Source organism: Mobula birostris, chromosome 4 (genome assembly GCF_030028105.1).
Source record: "Mobula birostris isolate sMobBir1 chromosome 4, sMobBir1.hap1, whole genome shotgun sequence".
NCBI classification, from domain to species: Eukaryota; Metazoa; Chordata; class Chondrichthyes; order Myliobatiformes; family Myliobatidae; genus Mobula; species Mobula birostris.
Window position 1 is genome coordinate 25580695 of NC_092373.1, and position 22648 is coordinate 25603342.

The following is a 22648-nucleotide window of genomic DNA, read 5'->3' on the forward strand; positions in this document are numbered from 1 at the left end:
TAAGCTGAGTGGAAGTGTTTTAAATTGTGAAATGGTAGAGGAGGTGGGGCTTGGGGAAAGAGAGGAAAAAAGGTTTTTTTTTAAGAGGGAATGTTACGGGAAGCTCCCATCAATGGTTGAGAGAGCTTGATGACATTCATGAAGGACCATAGTTTGGAGGTCTGCCTTGATTGACAGCTTTGGGTGTCAGCCAGGAATGATGAAGATCTTCCCAAAAAACCGTCCTACTAAAGATTGATGGTGTGTTACAGTGACGCAGAGTGTTACCTGGACAAGCGACGTGCCGATATCAAAAGGCAAAAAACAGCACTGTCACTTCTGGCAGTGAACCAAAAAAAACTTACGTGATTTAAGGTGAAGTGACTAATTCTCATAACAATGACCAAGTTCATAGTAACTTGCCTGCAAACGCTATGGGCACAGGATTTGTCTGCGACTGAACTATTGAGAGTGTAAAGCAAAGCTGCAGGTAAATTGAAAAGAAGTAAACATAGGAAAAAGGTGTGCCCCCTTCCCCATTCCTTAACACCATTGCAGTCTTACACTGCAGAACATTAGTACAGTCTCTGCATTCTGTGACAAACTCAATGACAGCTTTTGCCTACTTCTTTGGAAAATCCACCTTCCTTTGATTGTGTGATTCCAGCACATTGGTGCCATTGCCTCAAAGCTCCAGGGACCCAGGTTCCACCCCGACCTCTGGAGTTTAATCTGCGTGGAATTTGAATGTCCTACCTACCTCTGTCTGGGTGGGTACCCCCACCTCCCCCTCAGCTACTACAGTTTCCTCCCATGATTCAGAGATGTATTAGTTGCAGGATTAACTGTCCACAGTATTGCCGCTTGTGCAAGTGAGTGGTAGAACTTTGGTGTGGAGTGGGGGTGGGAGCTGTCAGGAATCACATACTTCATTAGGAGTTTGAAGCGATTTGTTGTGACCAAAGACTAGCGAATTTCTACAGATGTGCCATGGTGCGTGTTCTGACTGGTTGCACCACTGTCTGGTATGGAGCTCCAATGCACAGGGTCGAAAGAGGCTGCAGAGGACTCAGTCAGCTCCATCATGGACACGTGCCTCTGCACTATTAAGGGCATCTTCAAAAGCCGATGCCTCAAGGTGGTGGCACCCATCATTAAGAACCCTCATCACTTGGGCTTTTCTCATTAATACCAGCAGGGAGGAAGTACTGAATGCCCACACTCAGCATTTTAGGAATACCTTCTTCTCCTCTGCCATCAGATTTCTGAACAGTCCACAAACTCATCAGCACTGTCTTATGATTCCTCTTTCACACTATCTATCTATCTATTTATTTATTTAACTGACTTCCTGCAATTTGTCACATTATGCCTGCATGGTCCTACTGTCACAAAACAAAAAATATCGTGATTTATGACAGTGACATAAACCTAATTCTGATTCTGAATACAATAGGATTAGTGTCAGATTAATGTAAGTGGGTGCCTGATGCTTTACACAGACTTGGTGAGCTGAGGGGAATGTTTCAATGCTAAGTGACTCGGTGACTTGAACGTTTCCTGCTCGACACGATATTCAGCATAGCTCACCTGAGCAACATTGACCCATTTACTATACATTGATGTGAGATGACTACATCCTGAAACAGAAGGTTGTGACCCACTTTGCAACTGTGGTAAGTAACAAATAAAACTGATGGCATTGTGCCCCGAGGGTGTAAATATCAACAAGACGACATAGCTCATAAAGATAAAGTAACAAAGATGTTGGATGATCAGAATCAGAATCAGGTTTATTATCACCGGCATGTGTTGTGAAATTTGTTAACTTCGCAGCAGCAGTTCAATGCAACACATAATATAGAAGAAAAATAAATAAATCAATCAATTACAGTATATATATATTGAATAGATTAAAAGTCGTGCAAAAATAGAAATAATATATATTTAAAAAGTAAGGTAATGTTCATGGGTTCAGTGTCCATTTAGGAATCGGAGGGCAGAGGGGAAGGAGCTGTTCCTGAATCACTGAGTGTGTGCCTTCAGGCTTCTGTACCTCCTACCTGATCGTAACAGTGAGAAAAGGGCATGCCCTGGGTTCTGGGGGCCTTTACTAATGGATGCTACCTTTCTGAGACACCGCTCCTTGAAGTTGTCCTGGGTACTTTGTAGGCTAGTATCCATATAAAGCTGACTAAATATATGACCCTTTGACCCTCTGCAGCTTCTTTCAGTTCTGTGCAGTAGCCCCCCCCCACCCATGATGCAGACTGTCAGAATGCTCTCTGCAGTACATCTGTAGAAGTTTTTGAGTGTTTTTGTTGACATACCAAATCTCTTCAACCTCCTAATGAAGTATAGTCACTGTCTTGCCTTCATAATAGTGTTGGAGTGTTGGAATGAACATTGAACCCTTCAACACTTTTTTTAATATATATTATTTCTTTTTTTTGCACGGTTTTATTATAATTTTTTTTCTTCTATATTATGTGTTGCATTGAACTTCTGCTGCTCAGTTTACAAATTTCATGACACACGTTGGTGATAATAAACCTGATTCTGTTTCTGATGAGTTCAGGGGGTGAACTTCAGGGAAAAGAAACCCACTCCACAATCTCTTCCTGTAACCAAGGTCCTGTAATCCAGGACAATTCTTGTGATCCCCTTTACAGTCCCTCTAGTGCAGTTTCATCCTTTCTGCACTGTGGTGACCAGAACTGGAGGAAGGCCTGAACACTGCCAGAGATAGAGGATCTTTATTGCTGTGCTACAAGCCAGCAGCGTTACAGGCAGTAAGTAAGTAAGAACAGTGATATATTTCCAAGATAAGATATGTGTCTTGGAGGGCAACTTCACGATGGTGATGCTCCTATGCTTTTGCTGTCCTTGTCTTTCTAGATGTTAGAGGTTGTGGGTCTTGAGTATGTTATGGGAGGAGTTATGCTGGGCAGTGTTTATGGACCTATTACAGTGCATACAGCAGATGGTACAAACCCCTACTACAGTATATTGGTGGTGGAGTGAGTGAATTGGTTTATTATTGTCACATGTACCAAGAAAATGGCAGAAAGCTTTCCTTGAAAACTATAACAATGCAGAATAAAGTGTAAAAGCTGCACAGAAAGTGCAGTGCAGTGCAGGTGCAAGATCATAGTGAGGTAGATTATGAAGTCCAGCATCCACTGTATCGATCAAGAATTCCATTTGGATAGGATGCCTTTCAACTAGGCTGCTATGCTCTGTGTAGTGTCCAGCTCCTTGACTGACATTGAAGCTGCAGTCATTCAGGCCCTTAACTTGTGCCTTGTAGATGGTGGATCGACTTTAGAGAGTTGAGGGGGCTGAGTTACTCACTGCAGAATTCCAAGGGTCTGACCTGCTTTTGTGGGCGCATCCTGTGTATGGGTACTTGTGTTCAGTTTCTGGTCAATATGAATGCCCTCAGGATATTGATATTGGGGGTTCAGTGATGGTAATGTCACTGAATTTCAGGGGGAAAAAACTGGATGGTTTCTTCCAGTATTTTGTGTGTGTTGCTGGAATTTCCAGCATCTGCAGATTTTCTCTTGTTTGGATTTTCTCTTCTTGGATATCACCATTTCTTGGCATTTCTGTGGCACGACCATTTATTGCCACTTGTCAGCTCGGACCTAGAGACTGTCCAAGTCTTGCTACATTTGGATGTGGACCGTTTCATTATTTGAGGAATTGTAAATGGTGCTGAATATTATACAATTATCAGTGAGCATCCCTAAATCTAATCATACAAAAGAGGGGCCATGTTGAGGCAGCTGAAGATGGCTGGGCCTGGGACACTACCCTAAGGAATGTCTTGTGGTTGAGATGATTAATCTCCAACCACCTTCCTTTGTGCTGAGTGTGCTTCCAACCAGCAGAAGGTTTCCCCCACCAGTTCTAGTTTAGCTAGGGCTCCTTGAGCCACATTTGACCAAATACTGCCTGGCTGGTTGAGGGCAGTTACTCTTGTTTCACCACCAGAGGTCAGTTTTGCTGTTCATATTCAGACTAAAGGTAAAATATGATCAGAAGTTCAGTGACTTTGATAGAACTCAAAAGGAAGGGGTCAGCAGTTTCAAGTTACCTGTATGTCAACCTCTCTGAAGATCTGTCTTGCGCCTACCATAATGATCTAAATACAAAGAAGGGACGACAGCAGCTTTATTTCATTAGGAGTTTGAGGAGACTTGGTATGGCACCAAAGACTCTCAGAAATTTCTACAGATGATTGTAGAGAGCATACTATCTGCTTGCGTCACCATCTGGTATGGAGGGGCCACTGCATAGGATTGGAAAAAGCTGCGGACAGTTCTAAACTCAGCCAGCTCCATCATGGACACTAGCCTCCCCTGCATTGAGAGGTGCAGAAGGTGATGTCTCACAAAGGCAGCATTGATCATGAAGGACCCCGTCATAAAGTTTAAGGAATGGGGGATTCTCAGCTCCCTGTAAACAATGAATTAAGTACTGACTATGTTTGTGACTGCAGTGTGTTTGAATAATGTCTCACAGCTGCCTTCTTTGGAGCAAGATAAGGGTAAAGTTCGCCCAGATCCACATAAGATGTCTCTGGGCTTTTCGCACCTTTTGATTTTGACAAAGAGCAGTACCTGATGGAAATTAGACAGAACATTCCTTTCTTAATTAAAGCATAAATTTGACGGATGTTCTTATCTTTTTAATTAAGTTGTGGCTCCAGCAAACCAGGTAGGACATTTCTTTCTTTATTTAAGGTGGCTGGAGGGTCTAACAAATTGATTGTACTTTTGTATCAATAGTCCATTGGCTTGACCGGAATGGTTATCAAACTGATTGTTCTTTTGTATGAGTGGCCTTATAACTTCTGACAATTCTGACATCGGGCAGTGAACTTGTAGAACTGCCGGGGAGATGAGAAAGGTTCTCTCCCTGATGTCGGGTCCAAGTTCACTCGCCGGCTGAGCTCGAAGAAATAAACGGGTGAAGAGATAATGATCTTTTTGTGCTGTCGTTATTTGATCCAGTCACGTTTACACCCCGTCACTCAGGACATGCCCTCTTCTCATTGCTACCATTAAGGAAGAGGCGCCGGAGCCTGAAAACACACACTCAACGTTTCAGGAACAGCTTCTTCCCCTCAGCCATCTGATTTCTGAATGGGCATTGAACCCACGGACACCACCCCTCTATTTTTTGTCGTGCGCTTTTTGCGTTACTTATTTAATTTTTATATACACTTATTGCAATCTATGGTTTTAGATAGATAGATAGATAGATATGCTTTATTAATCCCGAGGGAAATTTGGTTTCGTTGCAGCTGCACCAAACAAGAATAGAGCGTAAATATAGCAATACAAAAAACCCCAACAATCAGACAACAAAATGCAAAACTATGCCGGATGGAAAATAAGTCCAGGACCAGTCTGTTGGCTCAGGGTGTCTGACCCTCCATGGGAGCTGCACATTCGAGGGCCACAGTCAGGAACGACCTCCCGTGCCGCCCAGTGTTGTATCACGGTGGAATGTGGCCGAAGTCCAACAGTAAAAAGTTCAATATCCAGTCTGCAAACACATTACTCAATCGTAATATACCCCGGATTGCACCATCCATTGTTAGCCAGAACAGTAAGCACCCCACTCCTTCATGCTTACCGCTCTCGGTGCACTTCCGGTCAGCCGGAACAGTATTACCCACCGAACTCCTCTCCTCCAAAAGTCTCTGTTGTCTCGACCCGGTCCTCTTTCCTCGGCTTTGTGATCCACCTCTGCACCCTCTGTGTGTTTTCCTCTGGATTTCAGCAGGGGTGTCTGCCACTCTGTTCGCTAAGCCGGCCGGTCTTTGCTGGTCCGTGGAATACACAATGCGATCTTGCTTCTGTCCCGCGTGTCGGGATGTAACCATTTCCAGCGCTAAAGAAAACCCAAATAAAACTCTCTCTACCAGCATATTAGAGAGGGTGCAGCTTCGACGTGTTACCGTGAGAAAAAAAATACAAAAAATAATGTAAATTAAAAAGTAAGAAGAAGAAAGTAAAAGAATAGATCGGAACGGCTGTACCAGGCTGCATGCACGACCGGCGCATGTATTGCGCATGTATTATGTATTGCAATGTACTGCAACAACAAATTTCCTGACATATGCCAGTGATATAGAACCTGATTCTGATTCTGAACTGAGCTTTGGTGAGCAGGCTGCTGTAAACAAACCTTTTGATAGCGCTGATGAATATCCCTTCCGTTACTTGCTGATATCTGAGAGTAGACTAATGTGGTTGTAATTGGCTGGGTTGGAATTGTTCTGCTTGTGTGGATAGGACCTAACTTTAGATTATATCACATTAGTTTTATTTGTCACATGTGCATTAAAATATACAGTGAAATAGGTTGTTTGTGTCAATGACCTACACAGTCCGAATATCTGTTGGGGGTAGCCTACAAGTGTTGCTATGCTCCGATGCAAGCATCGCATGGCCAGAATTTATTAACTCTAACCTATACATCTTTGGAATGTGAGATGAAACCAGAGCACCAGGAGGAAACCCAGAGAGGGTGTACAAACTTCTTACAGACAGCAGCAGGAATTGAACCCTGATCACTGATCCCTGGTGCTATAAAGCGTTACGCTAACCGCTACACTACCATGCCACCCTTTCCCACATTGTCAAATAGAGGCCAGTGTTGCCGCTGTATAGGAGCAGCTTGACAGCAAGTTTTCCAGAACTGGCTTGCCCACAGAAGGCAAAGAGTGGCTGTAGACGGGTCATATTCTGCATGGAGGCCGGTGACCAGTGGTGTGCCTCAGGGATCTGTTCTGGGACCCCTTCTCTTCGCGATTTTTACAAATGACCTGGATGAGGATGTGCAGCTATATAAGACCCTGGTTGAATGAACTCGGCCTTTTCTCTTTGGAGCAATATGGGATAAGAGGTGACCTGATAGAGGTGTACAAGATAATGAGAGGCATTAATCGTGTGGATAGTCAGAGGCTTTTTCCCAGGGCTGAAATGGCTAACATGAGAGGGCATAGTTTTAAGGTGCTTGGAAGTAGGTAGAGAGGAGATGTCAAGATTAAGTTTTTTACGCAGAGAGTGGTGAGTACGTGGAATGGACTGTCGGTGGCGGTGGTGGAGGCGGAAATGATCGTGTCTTTTAAGAGACTCCTGGATAGGTACATGGAGCTTAGAGAAATAGAGGGCTATGGGTAAAGCCTAGGTATTTCTAAGATAAGGACATGTTTGGCACGGCTTTGTGGGCCAAAGGGCCTGTATTGTGCTGTAGGTTTTCTATGTTTCTGTGTTTTCTGGAGAGCATGTCTTCATCTGAAGCTCCAACCAATTTACCATCTGATCTACACCCTGTGGTACACCTCCCATCACAGAAGTTCAATCAGAAAAATGTGCTTTCACTCTTGCCCATCATCTCCTATCACTGTCATTTTTAGATCCAGTTACCTGGCTGATCTTCCATCACATGTTCAGTAACGCTCTGGATGAGCCTAGCATATGAGACCTTGTCCAGTGTCTTGCTGATGTCCACAGAAACAACATCTACCACTCTGCTTTCATTAGCATTCTTTATTTTATCCTCAAATCCTAGGTTAAGACACAAAACTAAACTGAAACTAACTGCGTCACAACAGGGTTTCCCTTTATATACCTGTTGAGAACAGGTCATCATGTGACCTCACACTGGTGGGAAAATTACATCATGTGACCACCACAAGACCATTACATCATGCTCATAAGACAGTCACAAGATACCCACGAGGTATGTAACACCCGTATCCCTAAATAATAAATAAATAACACAGTATTAAAGTCCAGAGTTCATATTGGAGTTAAAGTATCGCAGAGTTACATGCATCCTTGGTTCAGTTCGGATATTTACCGGAGAGAAGGAAGGGTTTAGTTTAAGAAGTATCACTAACGCATCCCATCATCCAACTTCCTGTACACTGTTTTCAGCACTTTTCCAATTGAACTGTGTGATGTTGAGGTGCAATGACTGGTTTCAGTGATCTCGCTGACAATGTGAGAGGAATTGTGTATCTCATGGACTGATAATTGAGTGTAATAATATGCATGAGAATATTGCCTGTGGAATTGTAGAATTGCTCGACAAGGCACTGAGCTCATACACACTAAATCAGCTTCTGGAACTCACCTGACTTAACTGTAAGAGTTTCTCTAGATTGTTAGAGTCCCACTTAAGTCATACTTATGTCTCAATGTGTCTTGTTAGAAAGGTTTTTTAAAAAATGGGGTAAGGTTTCTGCCAAGTCATTAAAAACACATTCACCCTCTCAGAATGGATAGGAAGAATGTGTGCCAGTGCTAGGAGGAAACTAGTGAGCCTTTTCAAATTCAGTTATTTATCACATGTACAACAAAACATACAGTGAAATGAGTCATTTGTGATAACAGCCAACACAACCCAAGGATGTGGAGGCAGCCACACATTCCAGTGCCAGCATAGCATGCCCACAGTGTTCAGCAGAACAACACAAATAACAGCAACAAGAGGACAACTGCAACAAAACGACAGCAGCAAAACAAGCCCCTTTCCGCCCACCTACTCACACACCCAACCCCAGGACTGGCCTCCAGTGGGCTCACAAACTCCAACCACAGGATAGGTGGCCTGTGGTCCTCCACCCTCCAGTGGACTCATGAATTTGCAGACATCGGGGCTATGACTTCCTCAGTGGACTCGCAGATTTGCAGACCCAGGGCTTCAGGCTGCAGATCTCCAATCAAACTCTGGGCTTCAATCTTTGGTATTTTTAACATCTGTGTGAGCAACTTCAAATGCTCGCAGCTAGGGCGACAGGAATTCCTAGTGATTCCTCCTGCCTTTGCAATTTTATATTAGAATGTGAATATTATTACTGAAAACCAGAGGGTCTAAGAATTATTCCACCTCCATTATCGTCAGGTCATTCTAATGCTGCATATCAAAGTTGCGCAGAGCTAGAACTACATTTTCAGGTTTTACAGAACAGTGCCATTGGGTTGTCCAGTGCAACCTCGTGCTGACGAAGGGTCTCGGCCCGAACATCGACTGTACCTCTTCCTATAGATGCTGCCTGGCCTGTTGCATTCACCAGCATTTTCATTCGTAAGGCCTGAGATGTTGTGGGGATTCATTCATAAGGCCAGTGATGTTGTGGGGATGGAACTGGACTCTCTCATGGTGGTGTCTGAAAATAGGATGCTGTCTAAGTTGCATGACATCTTGGACAATGTCTCGCATCCACTACATAATGTACTGGGTGGGCACAGGAGTACATTCAGCCAGAGACTCATTCCACCGAGATGCAACACAGAGCATCATAGGAAGTCATTCCTGCCTGTGGCCATCAAACTTTACAAAGACACCCTGAGCCTCCAAGTCCTGGACTTATTTCATAATTTACTGGCATAATTTACATATTACCATTTAACCATTTATGGTTTTATTACTATTTATTATTTATGGTGCAACTGTAACAAAAACCAATTTCCCTCGGGACCAATAAAGTATGACTATGACTATGACTATCTTTTGCGTGTGTTGCTTGAATTTCCAGCATCTGCAGATTTCCTCGTGTTTGCTAGAAGGAACATGTCTTACCATAAAGTGAGGAGAGATATATTTTCCATAAGTCACTAAATCACCCAGAAATATGCACCAAATTGCCCTGTCTTGCATAAATTTGCATCTGCACCAACACTATTGTCTCCTGGATTCGTGTGAACACATTTCATGCTCTCCATTTAGGATATCCACTTCCAGTAACAGCACTTTGATGTGGGGTATAGGTCAATTAGATTTACAGCACTGTAAATTTAGGCACACACACAGGAACAGGCAGGGAATAGAGGGGTACAGAATATGTGCAGGCAGATGGGATTAGTTAGTTTGACATTATGATCAATGCAGAGGAGGTCCGAGTGGCCTGTTCCATGTCTAGTTCTGCAATGACCCTTGGACATTTACCAGCAACAGTCTAATTATCCAATAACCCCCTCAGGTGCCTCATATGATTGCCAATGCAGAGCAGTTTAATGCTGCCCATTACACTGAACTTTGAGGTTGACTTGAGAGGCTAAAGCACAAGATCAATATCCCACAAACCTGTATTGGATTTGAACCCAGCATTGTCCTACTACAACATTGTCCCACATGATTACCCAGCATCATTAAACCAAGCCTGTTCCATATCTTCTGTTAGCTACAGTTGTAAAGAAGTCCCTTATCTTGTTGATACTGGATTATTTCTGTGTTAACAAAAATGAAATTTATCCAAAATTCTGCACATGATCTAATGCTTCTGAAGTTCAATCTCTCCAATGACATTCTATTAAATTTGTTTATGTCCATTAAACATAAGGCAGGATTCAAGCTTGATTCTTTCCTGTTAGGCAGACACCCATAATTAATTACAAAAATTGCTGCTCATTTGTGCAAATCTTTCTGATTGAAGTGTATTCAGCGTATTTGTACTTTAGAGCTCTGTTCTCCAGTTAAAGGATTTTCTGATGGGTTTGGACTTAATCCAGTAGAAACTTATCAGTTTCTGTTTACTTAACCTTTTTTGGTAACTGCATTTAATCAGTTTTTGAGTGCTTTAGAGAGACACTGCAATGGGTTTGGCACTTTGTCATTGCATACTAGTGATTTTCTGCATTCAGCTGAAGGGTGATATAGGATAGATTGCCAGGTTAACTGGACCAGCAATTGGAATACCTGAGTCCAAGAGTTTAGGTCTGGGTATTCTGAGGTGAGTGAGGCTAACCATCTGAGTTGCCAAAGCTTTTACACCAGGCATGGTATGGGTGTTAGATGACCATTGAAAAGAGAGACTGAACAATCAGAAGACCCAACCACTAACCACACCCACCACTCACTATTGTCCACTCTACGGCAGAATATGTGGATCCCAGATCTGCCTCTACAGCCATCTGAGGACCCACCAATAGACAACCCCTTAGAGAACCTTATATTCACCTCAAGTGATCACACTACTACATTGAAATACTCTCCTTGTGATTGGATGGGTTCAGGCCCCACAAGAGGTTCGGCATTATCCTCAAGAGAGCAGCTCTTTTGAGTAATACCTCAACCACTGCTTAAACATTCATTTTCTTCTACTCACCGATGCTATTCTGATAGCACCTCCGAAGTCCCCCACTCAGTGAAAGTTGTCCACACCACCATTTGAACTCTGAATCCAAAATATGACACCGTTTGACCTGGGAGCACAGTTTAAAGGCAGCGTCACTGAGGAGACAGGGGCTGCTTTAATCTACTTACCTTGCTTACCTAGCTATAGGTACAAAGCCACAGGTGGGTGGGCAAGGTAAGTAGTTTCGAGTAGCCTGACCCTGCTCAGTCAGGTCTTCTTTATAGTGTTTATATATGTTAGGAGAATGAGAATCTCAATGAAACCAACCAAATATTGAAAGTTCAAGATAGTGGACAGGGAAAGAGTATATGCAATAGATTGAGAGTCTAGGACCAGAACCTTAGAATAGAAGGATGTCCCTTTAGAACAGATATGAGGAGGAATTTCCTTAACCAAAAGGTGATGAATCTGTGGAATTCATTACCACAGATGGCTGTAGAGGCTAAGTCATTGGATATATTTAAAGTTGAGGTTAATAGGTTCTTGATTAGTGAATGGTTCAAAGGTTATAGGGAGAATGCAGGAAAATGGGAAAAATAAATTAGCCATGATTGACTGATGGATCAGACTCCATGGCCGAATGGCATGATTCCACTCCTACTACTTATGGTCATTTAACCAAGGCCCATGGCCCTCAAGGCCCTTCAACCCTCTAAGCACAAATCCTCCCGTGTTATGTCATAGGCACTAGGTAATATGAACAAAGGATAAATAATACCTTAAAATATCTCTTACAGTGGAAGGTAGTGTACTGTATTCTTATTAGAATATTTTATAAAGCATAAGATTATAGGACATAGGCAAGAGAAAATCCACAGATGCTGGAAGTCCCAGCAACACACATAAAATGCTGGAGGAACTCAGCAGGCCAGGCAGCATCTGTGGAAAAGAGCACAGTTGATGTTTTAGGCTGAGACCCGTTACCAGGACTGCTTGGATTTCCGGTATCTGCAAGATTGTTCTTGTTTGAGAGGTCTCTCAGTATTTCATTGTGCCTTTGTTGTATTTTTCAGGGGCATTATGTATGGGTTTGTCCTGGGGATGATACAGCTGGGACAACTGGGCAAGCTGGACTTTTACTTCACCGACTGCCTATTCTTCGGAGCACTGATTTCAGCCACTGACCCAGGCAAGTAAAGAAGGACAAGACAGATCAGACAATCAGAGACAGTCTTCCCTGTGATAGTAAATTAGATTCAACATTGTCTTAGTGGAAGAAACCAGCGAGTGGCAGTAAATGGTTGCCTGTCAGTGGAGGCCTGTCACTAATGATGTGCTGCAGGGATCAGTACTGCATTCTTTTGTATTTAATTATTATCAAAGACCATAGACCATATTATTTCAGTAATATTTGAGTAAACTTGTAAATATATTGTTTGATTAAGCATTCTTTGTTGAGTATATAATTCATTATGGTTATGCTGTATCTAAAAATATGTGAATTGCATACGTCATGACATTACCACATGATAAGTGTGTGCACCTCGCTTAAAGTAAAAACGAAGTTAGACTCAAATTTCAGACCCTCATGTCTCCCTTTGAATTAGTTTAATGTTTTGAAGTTATAAAACATAACAGCTTTGTTGTTGTTTGTCCTCTATATCAATGATCTGGATGATAATGTAGTAAATGTATCAGCAAATTTGCAGGTGACACCAAGATTGGGGGCAAAATAGACAGCGAGGAACACTGTCAAAGCTTGTAATGGGATCTGAACCAACTTGAAAAAGGGCAAATTAAATTTAATGCCCACAAGTGTGAGTTATTGCACTTTGGGAAGGCAAATCAGGGTAGGACCTAAACAGGAACACAAGTAATTCTGCAGATGCTGGAAATCCAAAGCAACATACACAAAATCATGAAGGAACTCAGCAGGTCAGGCAGCAACAGTGGAAAATGAACAAACAGTTGGCATTTCGGGCCAAGACCCTTCTTCAGGACTGGAAAGGAAGGGGGATGATGCCAGAATGAAAAGGTGGGAGCAGGGGAAGGTGATAGATGAAACCAGGAGGGTGGGAAAGGTAAAGGGGTGGAGAAGAAGGAATCTGATGGGAGGGGAGAGTGAATCATAGGAGAAAGGGAAGGAAGAGAAGCACCAAGAGGAGTTAAACAGGGCAATGAGGAATGCTGTTGAACAAAGGGATTTGGGAATACAGGTCCATAATTCCTTGAAAGTAGCATCACAGGTAGATGCTGTGTGGTTGTAAAGAAAGCTTTTGGTACATTTGGTTTCATAAATCAAGGCAATGAGTGCAGGAGTTGGAATGTTATGTTGAAGTTGTATAAGATGTTGTTGAGGTTTAATTTAGGGTATTGTGTGCAGCTCTGGCTGCCTACCTACAGGAAAGATGTCAATTAGATTGATAGAGTACGGAGAAAATTTACAAGGATGTTGCTGGGACTTGAGGACCTGAGTTATAGGGGAGGTTTGAATGGGTTAGGACTGTATTCCCTGGAGTATAGGAGAATGAGGGGAGATCTGATAGGTGTATACAAAATTATGAGTGATACAGAAAGCACAAATGCTAGCAGGCTTTATCCACTGTGGTTGGATGAGACTAAACTAAATGTCATAGGTTAAGGGTGAAAGGTGACTTATTTAAGGGATGGAAGTTTTTCATTCGGAGGGTGGTGTGAGTGTGAAACAAGTTGCCAGTGGAAGTGGTGGAGATGGGTTAAATTGCAAAACTTAAGAGAGGCTTGGTTAAGTACATGGATAGGAGAGGAAGGGAAAGATATGGTCCAGGTACAGGTCAATGGGACTAGGCAGAATAATAGTTTGGCATGGACTAAATGGGCCGAAGGGCCTGTTTCTGTGCTGTAGTGCTTTGTGACTCTCTATCCATTTCTGTGCATGGATTGTTAACTCAAACAGTACATGCCTATCAGCATTCTGTGCCTGGTCCTCACTGGCTCATCGTGGGACGCTCACTCCCCATGGGAAGGACAGTGTTGTGGGAAGATTCAGAATCTGATATTGTTGTGTAGTTAATGACTTAATTGATTTAAAGCTGTAGAGCCTAGGACCAGAGGGCAGAGCCTCAGAATAGAAGGATATCCCTGTAAAATAGAGAGAAGGAGGAATTTCTTTAGCCAGAAAGTTGTGAATCTGTGGAATTTGTTGCTACACAGGGCCATAGAGGCCAAATCATTGGGAATATTTAAAACAAAGGTTGATAGGTCCTCGATTAGTAAAGGCATCAAAAGTTCGGGGGAGAAGGCAGGAGAAGAGGTTAGAGAGGGAATCAGCCATGATTGAATAGCAGGACAGACTCAGTGGGCTGAATGGCCTTTACCTGTTCCTGTGTTGCGTGGTCTTTCACATTCCATACTGTACCTCCTGAAAGAAATGCTTTCATTTTAGGTTGGCTTATATTTCAGAAATGCTTGAGGACACCCTTCAATGGGAACACTGTATGGATGCATATATTGCAGATGATAATTTGAGTGGGGTTGATTTTCTCGGGGCGGGGGGGGGAGTGCAAGTGATTGAGATTGCAAGTGAGCGATGTGAACTGACCACTGACAGGTCTCCATGTCAGTGAGACAGCAAGTAGAGTGAGGAAATGCAAGGAGGGCCACAAGGATCCACTAAAAATGAGTTGTATTAGTTGGACCGCACAACATACCCACAGCTAGAGCCCAGATTCTGCCAGGGGCAGCCACCCTCCTCGCTCCTCCTTTCCCTGTATAAAGTTCGAATGGTCTCATATCTGGCAACAGCTCTGTGACCATTTAGAGGACATGAGAGGGGAATTTTTAAAGGAGATGTGTGGGACCAGTTGTTTTTAATACACAGAATGGTGGGTGCCAGGGGTAGTGGTGGAAGCAGAATTACTAAATTCGAAAATTAATTTGTAAATTGGTTTATTATTGTCACACTTACCGAGGTACAGAGAAAAGCTTAGTTTTGCATGCCAAACATACGGGTTATTTTGGTACATCGAGGCAGTACAAGGGAACGCAATACCAGAATGCTGATGCGATAATGGTGTTTCAGATGCTGTTGAATGTGCAAGGGGAATGGTGGGATATGGATCATGTGCAGATAGAAGGAATCTAGTTTAATTCAGCATCATGTTCAGTGCAAACATCGGGGGCCAAAGGATCTGTACCTGTGCTCTTCTGCGTTCTGAGTGACTCCAGCATCGAGTCAAGACCATTGCATGGAAGGTAACATTAGAGTAATCTTGCATTGCTGTGTGAGGTCAGCACATTTGTGCACAGGCGCGTACTGCTATTGAGGGGAAGTAATCTTGTTGCACCTTCTCTGAAGCTGTGGTAACAGCCCCAGTTTTCTCAGCTGCCGTGCAGTCTTTGGTAAGGGGACAGAAGAGTGATAGAGATGAGCTGGTGGGATGAGTGACATTGGGGTTGACTATGAAGATTAAATTGAGATTAAGCAGGGATGTTCAACGTTATGTTGAGCTTTCATAAAATAAATAAGTAAATTCATGTTCCCTGGGCAGAAGGGGTAGTCTCCTCTGGATACGGACTTGGTGAAAGGATGGAGAGAAGGTGAGGAAAAATGACTTTAGACAGCAAAATGTTGGCTTTGAAGCATCTGCAGCATTCATTGGAATCTGCCCATAGCTGCAGACCCTCTCCGCTACTGGCTGAGGAGAGAATTAAGTTTTCACGTTAAAAGAATGAGTAAAAAGCAAATGGATTCTCTACTCTATCCCTCGTAGGCTGAATTGTAATGCATACCGAGCTTCTGTATTTACTGCCTGCAGGAATAGTTCTCCTGATGTATTATACTTAATAGTGCCTGTTGGATGCTGCTGCATGTCACCACAGGGTTGCCTAGCAACAGGAGCGGTGCAATGAAATAAAGCTTGCAAGGTTTGTGTTTAAATTACACCCAGGAAGCCTCCAATGTCAGTGATTACCCGGGGGCTAGTCTGGTTTTGGGGTTAATTTCACTAGTTCCACCCTCCCACTATAGTCTGAATAAACGTGGCTTCTCTTTGTTGTTCTTACACATACAGTGACTGTTCTGGCCATTTTCCACGAGCTGGATGTGGATCCACAGCTCTATACGCTGCTCTTTGGGGAGAGTGTTCTGAACGATGCTGTCGCCATAGTCCTGACATAGTAAGTGTTGATATTTCTGAGTGATGTGCTGGGGCGATAATGAGGTGGTGTCTTTCAGGTATTTATTCCTTATGGCCTCCTCCCTTCCCTCACTCCCAGGCCACCATTATTAAGGCTTAAAGCTGCATTTTGCCGATAAGAAAGCTTTGCTACTGAAATAGAAATTCTCCCTGCTAAAAGATTTTTTTTTTGCAGCCTTCCTGTTGAGTGTTGCTGTAACACACTCTCCAATATATCCACACATTACTGTACCTGCGCAAAGGGTTGGATTGCAGAGCCTGAATAATTAGCAGCCGCAGCAAGAAGCCCATGCTAGTGCCTGCTGTTTTCTCTTCCTTTTGATGTTTCTTGTTCTGTCTAATTTGCAAAGTCAGGAGCAATGAGGAAACTGAAGCCTGACGTGAAATCAGAGGATTGTTATAGCATTGAAGGAAGCCATTTAGTACATCCAGTCTATGGTAGAGGAACCCTGTTCCATTCCCTTGCAACAACCTGCTTCAGGAACCCAGCAGGTCAAACAGCATCTGTGGGGTGGGGGGTTAGGGTATGGTGATGATTTGGGTTGAAACTCGGCATCATGATTAATGTTGACAGCTCTTCTCCCCTCACAGATGCTGCTCGACCGCCTGGAGTTCCTCCAGCAGATGGTTTTATTGCTCCAGATTCCAGCTTCTGCAGCCTCTTGAGCCTCCCAGCCCCACCCTGCAGCCCATTAAATGCATGCCGCTCTTAGAGAATCCTATCAGGCCCACCTCCTGCTTGTTTCCCTTTAACCTATTCTCTCTTATATGCCCAACTCAAACCTGACATTCAGCTGCATTAGGGGCAAGTTACAATTGCCAACTAACTTGCTAAGCAGCATGTCTTTGGGATAGAGAAGGAACTTGTAGCAATCAAAGACAATCTGCGCAAAGAGAATGTGCAAGCCCCTCACAGAGACACCATGTGTTCAGGATTGAAACAAGGTCACTAGAGTTGCAGAGCAGCTGTTTTAGCTTTTTAGCTGTTCCAGCTCATATTACATGGTGATTTGTTCTATCTTGTCCCATTTTGAAGACATTCATTGACTCTGATTCCATTACCATCAAGTACGCTGGATTCCTGATCATAATTACAAGAGATTCTGCAGGCACTGGAAATCCAGAGTAACACATAGAAAAATGCTGGAGGGACTCAGCAGGTCAGGCAGCATTTATGGAGAGGAATAAAGAGTCAATGTTTTAGGCCAAGACCCTTCATCAGGACTGGAAGCCTGAATAACAAGGTGATGGAGCCCAAGCTAGAACATGGTAGGTGAAGCCAGGTGAGGGGGAAGGTAGGTGGGATGAAGTGAGAAGGTGAAGAGCTGAAGAAGATGGAACATGATAATAGAGGAGGGTGAACTTTAGGAGAAAGAGAAGGAGGAAGTGTATCAAAGGGAGGTGATAGGCTGGTGAGGAGAAGTTGAAGAGCTAAGAGGGGAGACAGACTGATGAATGGAAGAAAAGGAAAGTGGGAAGAGGAAAAAATTAGTGAAGTTAATTAGTGACATTAATACCATCAGGTTGGAGGTTACCCAAATGGAATATGAGGTGTTGCTCCTCCAACATGAGAGTGGCTTCATCGTGGCAGTAGAGAAGGGCCGTGGATGACATGTCAGAATGGAAATGAGGACTGGAATTAGGTGGTTAACCATGTGGAAATCCTGCTTGTTGTGGATGGAGTGAAGGTTATTGACAAAGTAGTCCCCCAATCTATGTCAGGTCTCACCGATGTAGAGGAGGTCACATCAGGAGCACTGGATACAGTAGATGACCTTAACAGACTTGTTACCGTATCTGGAAGGCCTGTTTAAGGCCATGAATGGTGGCGACAGAGGAGGTGAATGGGCAGGTATAGCATTTCTTCCATTAGTTATGAAAGTAATAGATATAGCTACGTAGTTATGAGAGGAACAGTACCCTAAGAGGAAAGTACAGTGCCTATAAAAAGTATTGACCCTGCCTTGGAAGTTTTAATGCTTTATTGTTTTATAACATTGAATCACAGTGGATTTAATTTGGCTTCTTTGACACTAATCAACAGAAAAAGGCTCTTTAGTGTCAAAGTGAAAACAGATCTCTATAAAGTGATCTAAATTAATCACAAATATAAAACACAAAATAATTGATTTCATAAGCATTCAACCCCCTTCAAGTCAGTATTCAGTAGTTGTACCTTTGGCAAAAATTACAGCCTAGAGTCTGAGTGGATAGGTCTCTATCAGCTTTGCACATCTGGACACTGCCATTTTTCCCCATTCTTCTTTATGTGGATTGTGAGTGAACAGCCCTTTTCAAGTTCAGCCACAAATTCTCAATTGGATTGAGGTCTGGACTCTGACTTGGCCACTCCAGGATATCAACTTTATTGTAGCTTTGGCTTTATGCTTGGGGCCATTGTCTTGCTGGAAAACAAATCTTCTCCCAAGTTGCATTTCTCTTGCAGACTGCGTCAGGTTTTCCTCCAGGATTTCCCTGTATTTTGCTACATTCATTTTACCCTCTACCTTCACAAGCCTTCCAGGGCCTGCTGCAGTGAAGCGTCCCCACAGCATGATGCAGCCACCACCATGTTTCATGGTAGGGATGGTGTGTTTTTGATGATGTGTGGTGTTTGGCTTATGCCAAAGCATTTAGTCTGACGGCCAAAAAGCTCAATTTTGGTTTCATCAGTCTGTAGAACCTTCTTCCAGCTGACTTCAGAGTCTCCCACGTGCCTTCTGGCAAACTCTGTGACTGGTGAAGCACCTGGGCAACAGTTGTTGTATGCGCAGTCTCTCCCATCTCAGCCACAGAAGCTTGTAGCTCCTCCAGAGTTGTCATAGGTCTCTTGGTGGCATCACCCACTAGTCTCCTTCTTGCACAGTCATTCCGTTTTTGAGGATGATCTGTTATAGACAGATTTACAGCTGTGCCGTATTCTGTCCATTTCTTGATGTTTACCTTAACTGTACTCTAAGAGATTCTCAGTGACTTGGAAATTTTCTTGAGTCCATCTCCGTACTTGTGCTTTTCAATAGCCCTTTCGTGGAGTTGTTTGGAGTGTTCCTTTGTCTTCATGGTGTAGATTTTGCCAGGATACTGACTCACCAGCAGTTGGACCTTCCAGGTATAGGTGTATTTTTAATATATGTATGCAATTGAAACATGTTGACTGCACACAAGTCTCCAAAAACAGATCTCCGTTTAAATAATTATGTGACTTCTAAAAACAATTGGCTGCTCCAGTGATGATTTGGTATGTCATATTAAAGGGGGTGAACACTTACGCAATCAATTATTTTGTGTTTTATGTTTATGATTAAGTTAGATCATTTTGTCGAGATATTGATTTGAATTGACTTTATTACTTACATCCTTCATATACATGAGGAGTAAAAGTCTTTACGTTAGGTCTTCGTTCAAATGTGCAATGTGCAATTATAGTAATTTATAATAAATATTATTTACAACAGGATAATCAATATAACATCGAAATACAGGTGTGTCAGCATAAATTTATCAGTCTGATGGCCTGCTGGAAGAAGCTGTTCTGGAGCCTGTTGGTCCTGGCTTTTATGCTGCAGTACCATCTACCGGATGGTAGCAGCTGGAACAGTTTGTGGTTGGGGGTGACTTGGGTCCCCAATGATCCTTCGGGCCCTTTTCACACACCTGTCTTTGTAAATGTCCTGAATAGTGGGAAGTTCACATCTACAGATGCGCTGGGCTGTCCGCACCACTCTGCAGAGTCCTGTGATTGAGGGAAGTACAGTTCCCATACCAGGCAGTGATGCAGCCAGTCAGGATGCTGTCAGTTGTGCCCCTATAAAAAGTTCTTAGAATCTGGGGGGCTATACCAAACTTCTTCAGCCGTCTGAGGTGAAAGAGACACTGTTGTGTTTTTTTTCACCACACAGCCAGTATGTACAGACCACGCGAGATCCTCGGTGATGCTTATGCTGAGGAATTTAAAGCTGTTCACTCCCTCAACCTCAGATCCATTGATATCTATAGGGGTTAGCCTGTCTCCATTCCTCCTGTAATCCACAACCAGCTCCTTTGTTTTTGCAACATTGAGGGAGAGGTTGTTTTCCTGACACCACTGTGTCAGGGTGATGACTTCCACTTTGTAGGCTGCCTCACTATTATTTGAGACTAGGCCGATCACTGCAGTGTCGTCAGCAAATTTAATTAGTAGATTGGAGCTGTGGGCGGCAACACAGTCATGGGTATACAGAGAGTAAAGGAGGGGGCTTAGTACACAGCTTTGAGGGGCATCTGTGTTGAGATTCAGAGGGGCAGAGGTGAGGGAGCCCACTCTTACCACCTGCCGGTGATCTGACAGGAAGTCCAGGATCCAGCTACACAAGGCAGGATGAAGGTCGAGGTCTCTGAGATACGTTTTCACTTTGACACAAAAGAGTCTTTTTCAGTTGATCAGAGTCAAAAAAGCCAAATTAAGTGCACTGTGATTTAATGTTGTAAAACTATTGTTTACATGAAAACCATGAAAAAAAAATTGTAAAACATGAAAACTTCCAAGGGGGGGGTGAATACTTTTTATAGGCACTGTACTTGTTATAGAGGGGTAATGTATCCTGAGCAGTATACTTGTTACTAAGAGGTTCAACAATGTCAAAGTTTCTCATATCTCTGGAAACATGGCAGCTGTCAGGAGCAAGAACAGTTTTTGCGAGGAGATAGCTGCTTGTATGGATTTGTTTATAGGGCACAAGAGGCAGAATTTCTTCCCCCCCCCCCCCAGTTCCTGAAGCTCTCTCATAATTTGACATCTCTATCCTGCTTTTTCCAAAAAGCATTGGGGAAATTTAACATCTTCCTTGGGGCTGAAGATTGGATTTTCAATATCCCAGCTGCTATCAAACCTTCCACTTACTGTCAGAGGTTCTCTATCCAACAGGCTTTCATCTAAGTATATACTCTGTAAAAGGAGGAAAATATCACCTCATGTGTTCCAATCTGAAGTGGTGTTCGTCAGTAAGTGAATGCTAGCACCTATGTTCAGTAATACCACAAGTTATTAGAGGTAAATTGTTACAAAGAGTGGTTTATCTGTTATTTTCCATTTGTGTCCATGATCCTCCTAGGTAAATGATGCCTCCCCTGGGAAATATAGTTTCTTCATTCTGGATGAGTCAGGCATGGGTTACAGCTCTGAAAAATGGAACTTACTGCACAGCTGTAAACACCAAAGGGATTATTAGTCATTTTTAATGTGTCTCTGTTTGTGAAAATGATTGCCTTAAGAAAAATAAGTGAAAGGGATGTGCCTCATATTAAAGAGTGACAGACTGTAGACTGGTACTTGGATCTTGGCACAAACTCAATAGGGGATTGGCATTGAGTTAGAAGCAGAATGACGGGTTCCAGCTCGTATTTGGTAACTACAGTGATTCTCCATGGAATTCAGTTTAACCTCAACCTGCCAATAGGCATGAGCCACAACATCATCCTTTGGAGAAATTTGTATTTAGAAAGCACCTTTCAAACCCAAATTGCCTTCCTTCTAATGGAGCAGTTGTGAAATGTAGTCATTTTTGTAATGTAGAAAATACAGCTCTATATATAGTGAAGAAGCTCTCACAACAATATGATAACGATAGGGTAATCTGCTTCTAAAGCACAGCCACAAGAGTTTCTGTGGATACTGGACATCTTTAGCAACAGCCACAAAATGCTGGAGGAGCTCAGCAGGTCAGGCAGCATCGATGGAAAGGAATAAACAGTCGATGTTTCAGGGTCGACTGTTCCTTTCCAGCCCTCACATCCATGTCCCTATATAAATGTCCCTTAAAATTCCCTAATTTATCTGCCTGTACCACCACCCCAGGAGGCGCATTTTTGGCTTCCCACCACTCTCTGTGTCCTTAACAGTGTCTTGTCTTTTTATATTTGTTCTACCAAGATGCATCACTTTACATTTGGCTGGGTTAAAATCCATCTGCCATTTATCCGCTCATATCTATAAATGATCTATATCCTACTGTCTTCTTTGCCAACCATCTAGACTGTCCACAACACCACCAACCTTCATATTATCTGCAAACTTACTAATGCACCCACCTACATTTTTACCCAGATCATTTATATACATCACAAACAGCCGGAGTTCCAGTACAGTTCCCTGCAGAGCACCGCTAATAACAGACCTCCAGCTAGAAAAAAGTCCCTGCAACCACTACTTCTGTCTTCGATGGGCAAGCCAGTTCTGAATCCAAAAGGCCAATTCACCATGGATCACATACACCTTAATCTTCGCGATGAGTCTCCCATGAGGGACCTTGCCAAATGCCTTACTAAAGTCCATGTAGACAGCATCCATGCTCCACCTTGACCAATCACCTGCTTCATCTTGTCAGTGACATTGAGATGTTTCTGCTGGTGG

General features: G+C 43.1%; 1 protein-coding gene across 1 annotated transcript in view; it reads left to right on the forward strand.

The window, feature by feature from the left end:
* LOC140196215 (sodium/hydrogen exchanger 9-like) overlaps positions 1-22648 on the forward strand; it is a 574106-nt gene that overhangs the window by 160070 nt on the left and 391388 nt on the right. Inside the window, exons 5-6 of the mRNA XM_072255022.1 lie at positions 12157-12272; positions 16135-16240. Coding sequence (XP_072111123.1) covers positions 12157-12272; positions 16135-16240 — 222 coding nt within the window. The remainder of the gene's footprint in view (positions 1-12156; positions 12273-16134; positions 16241-22648) is intronic.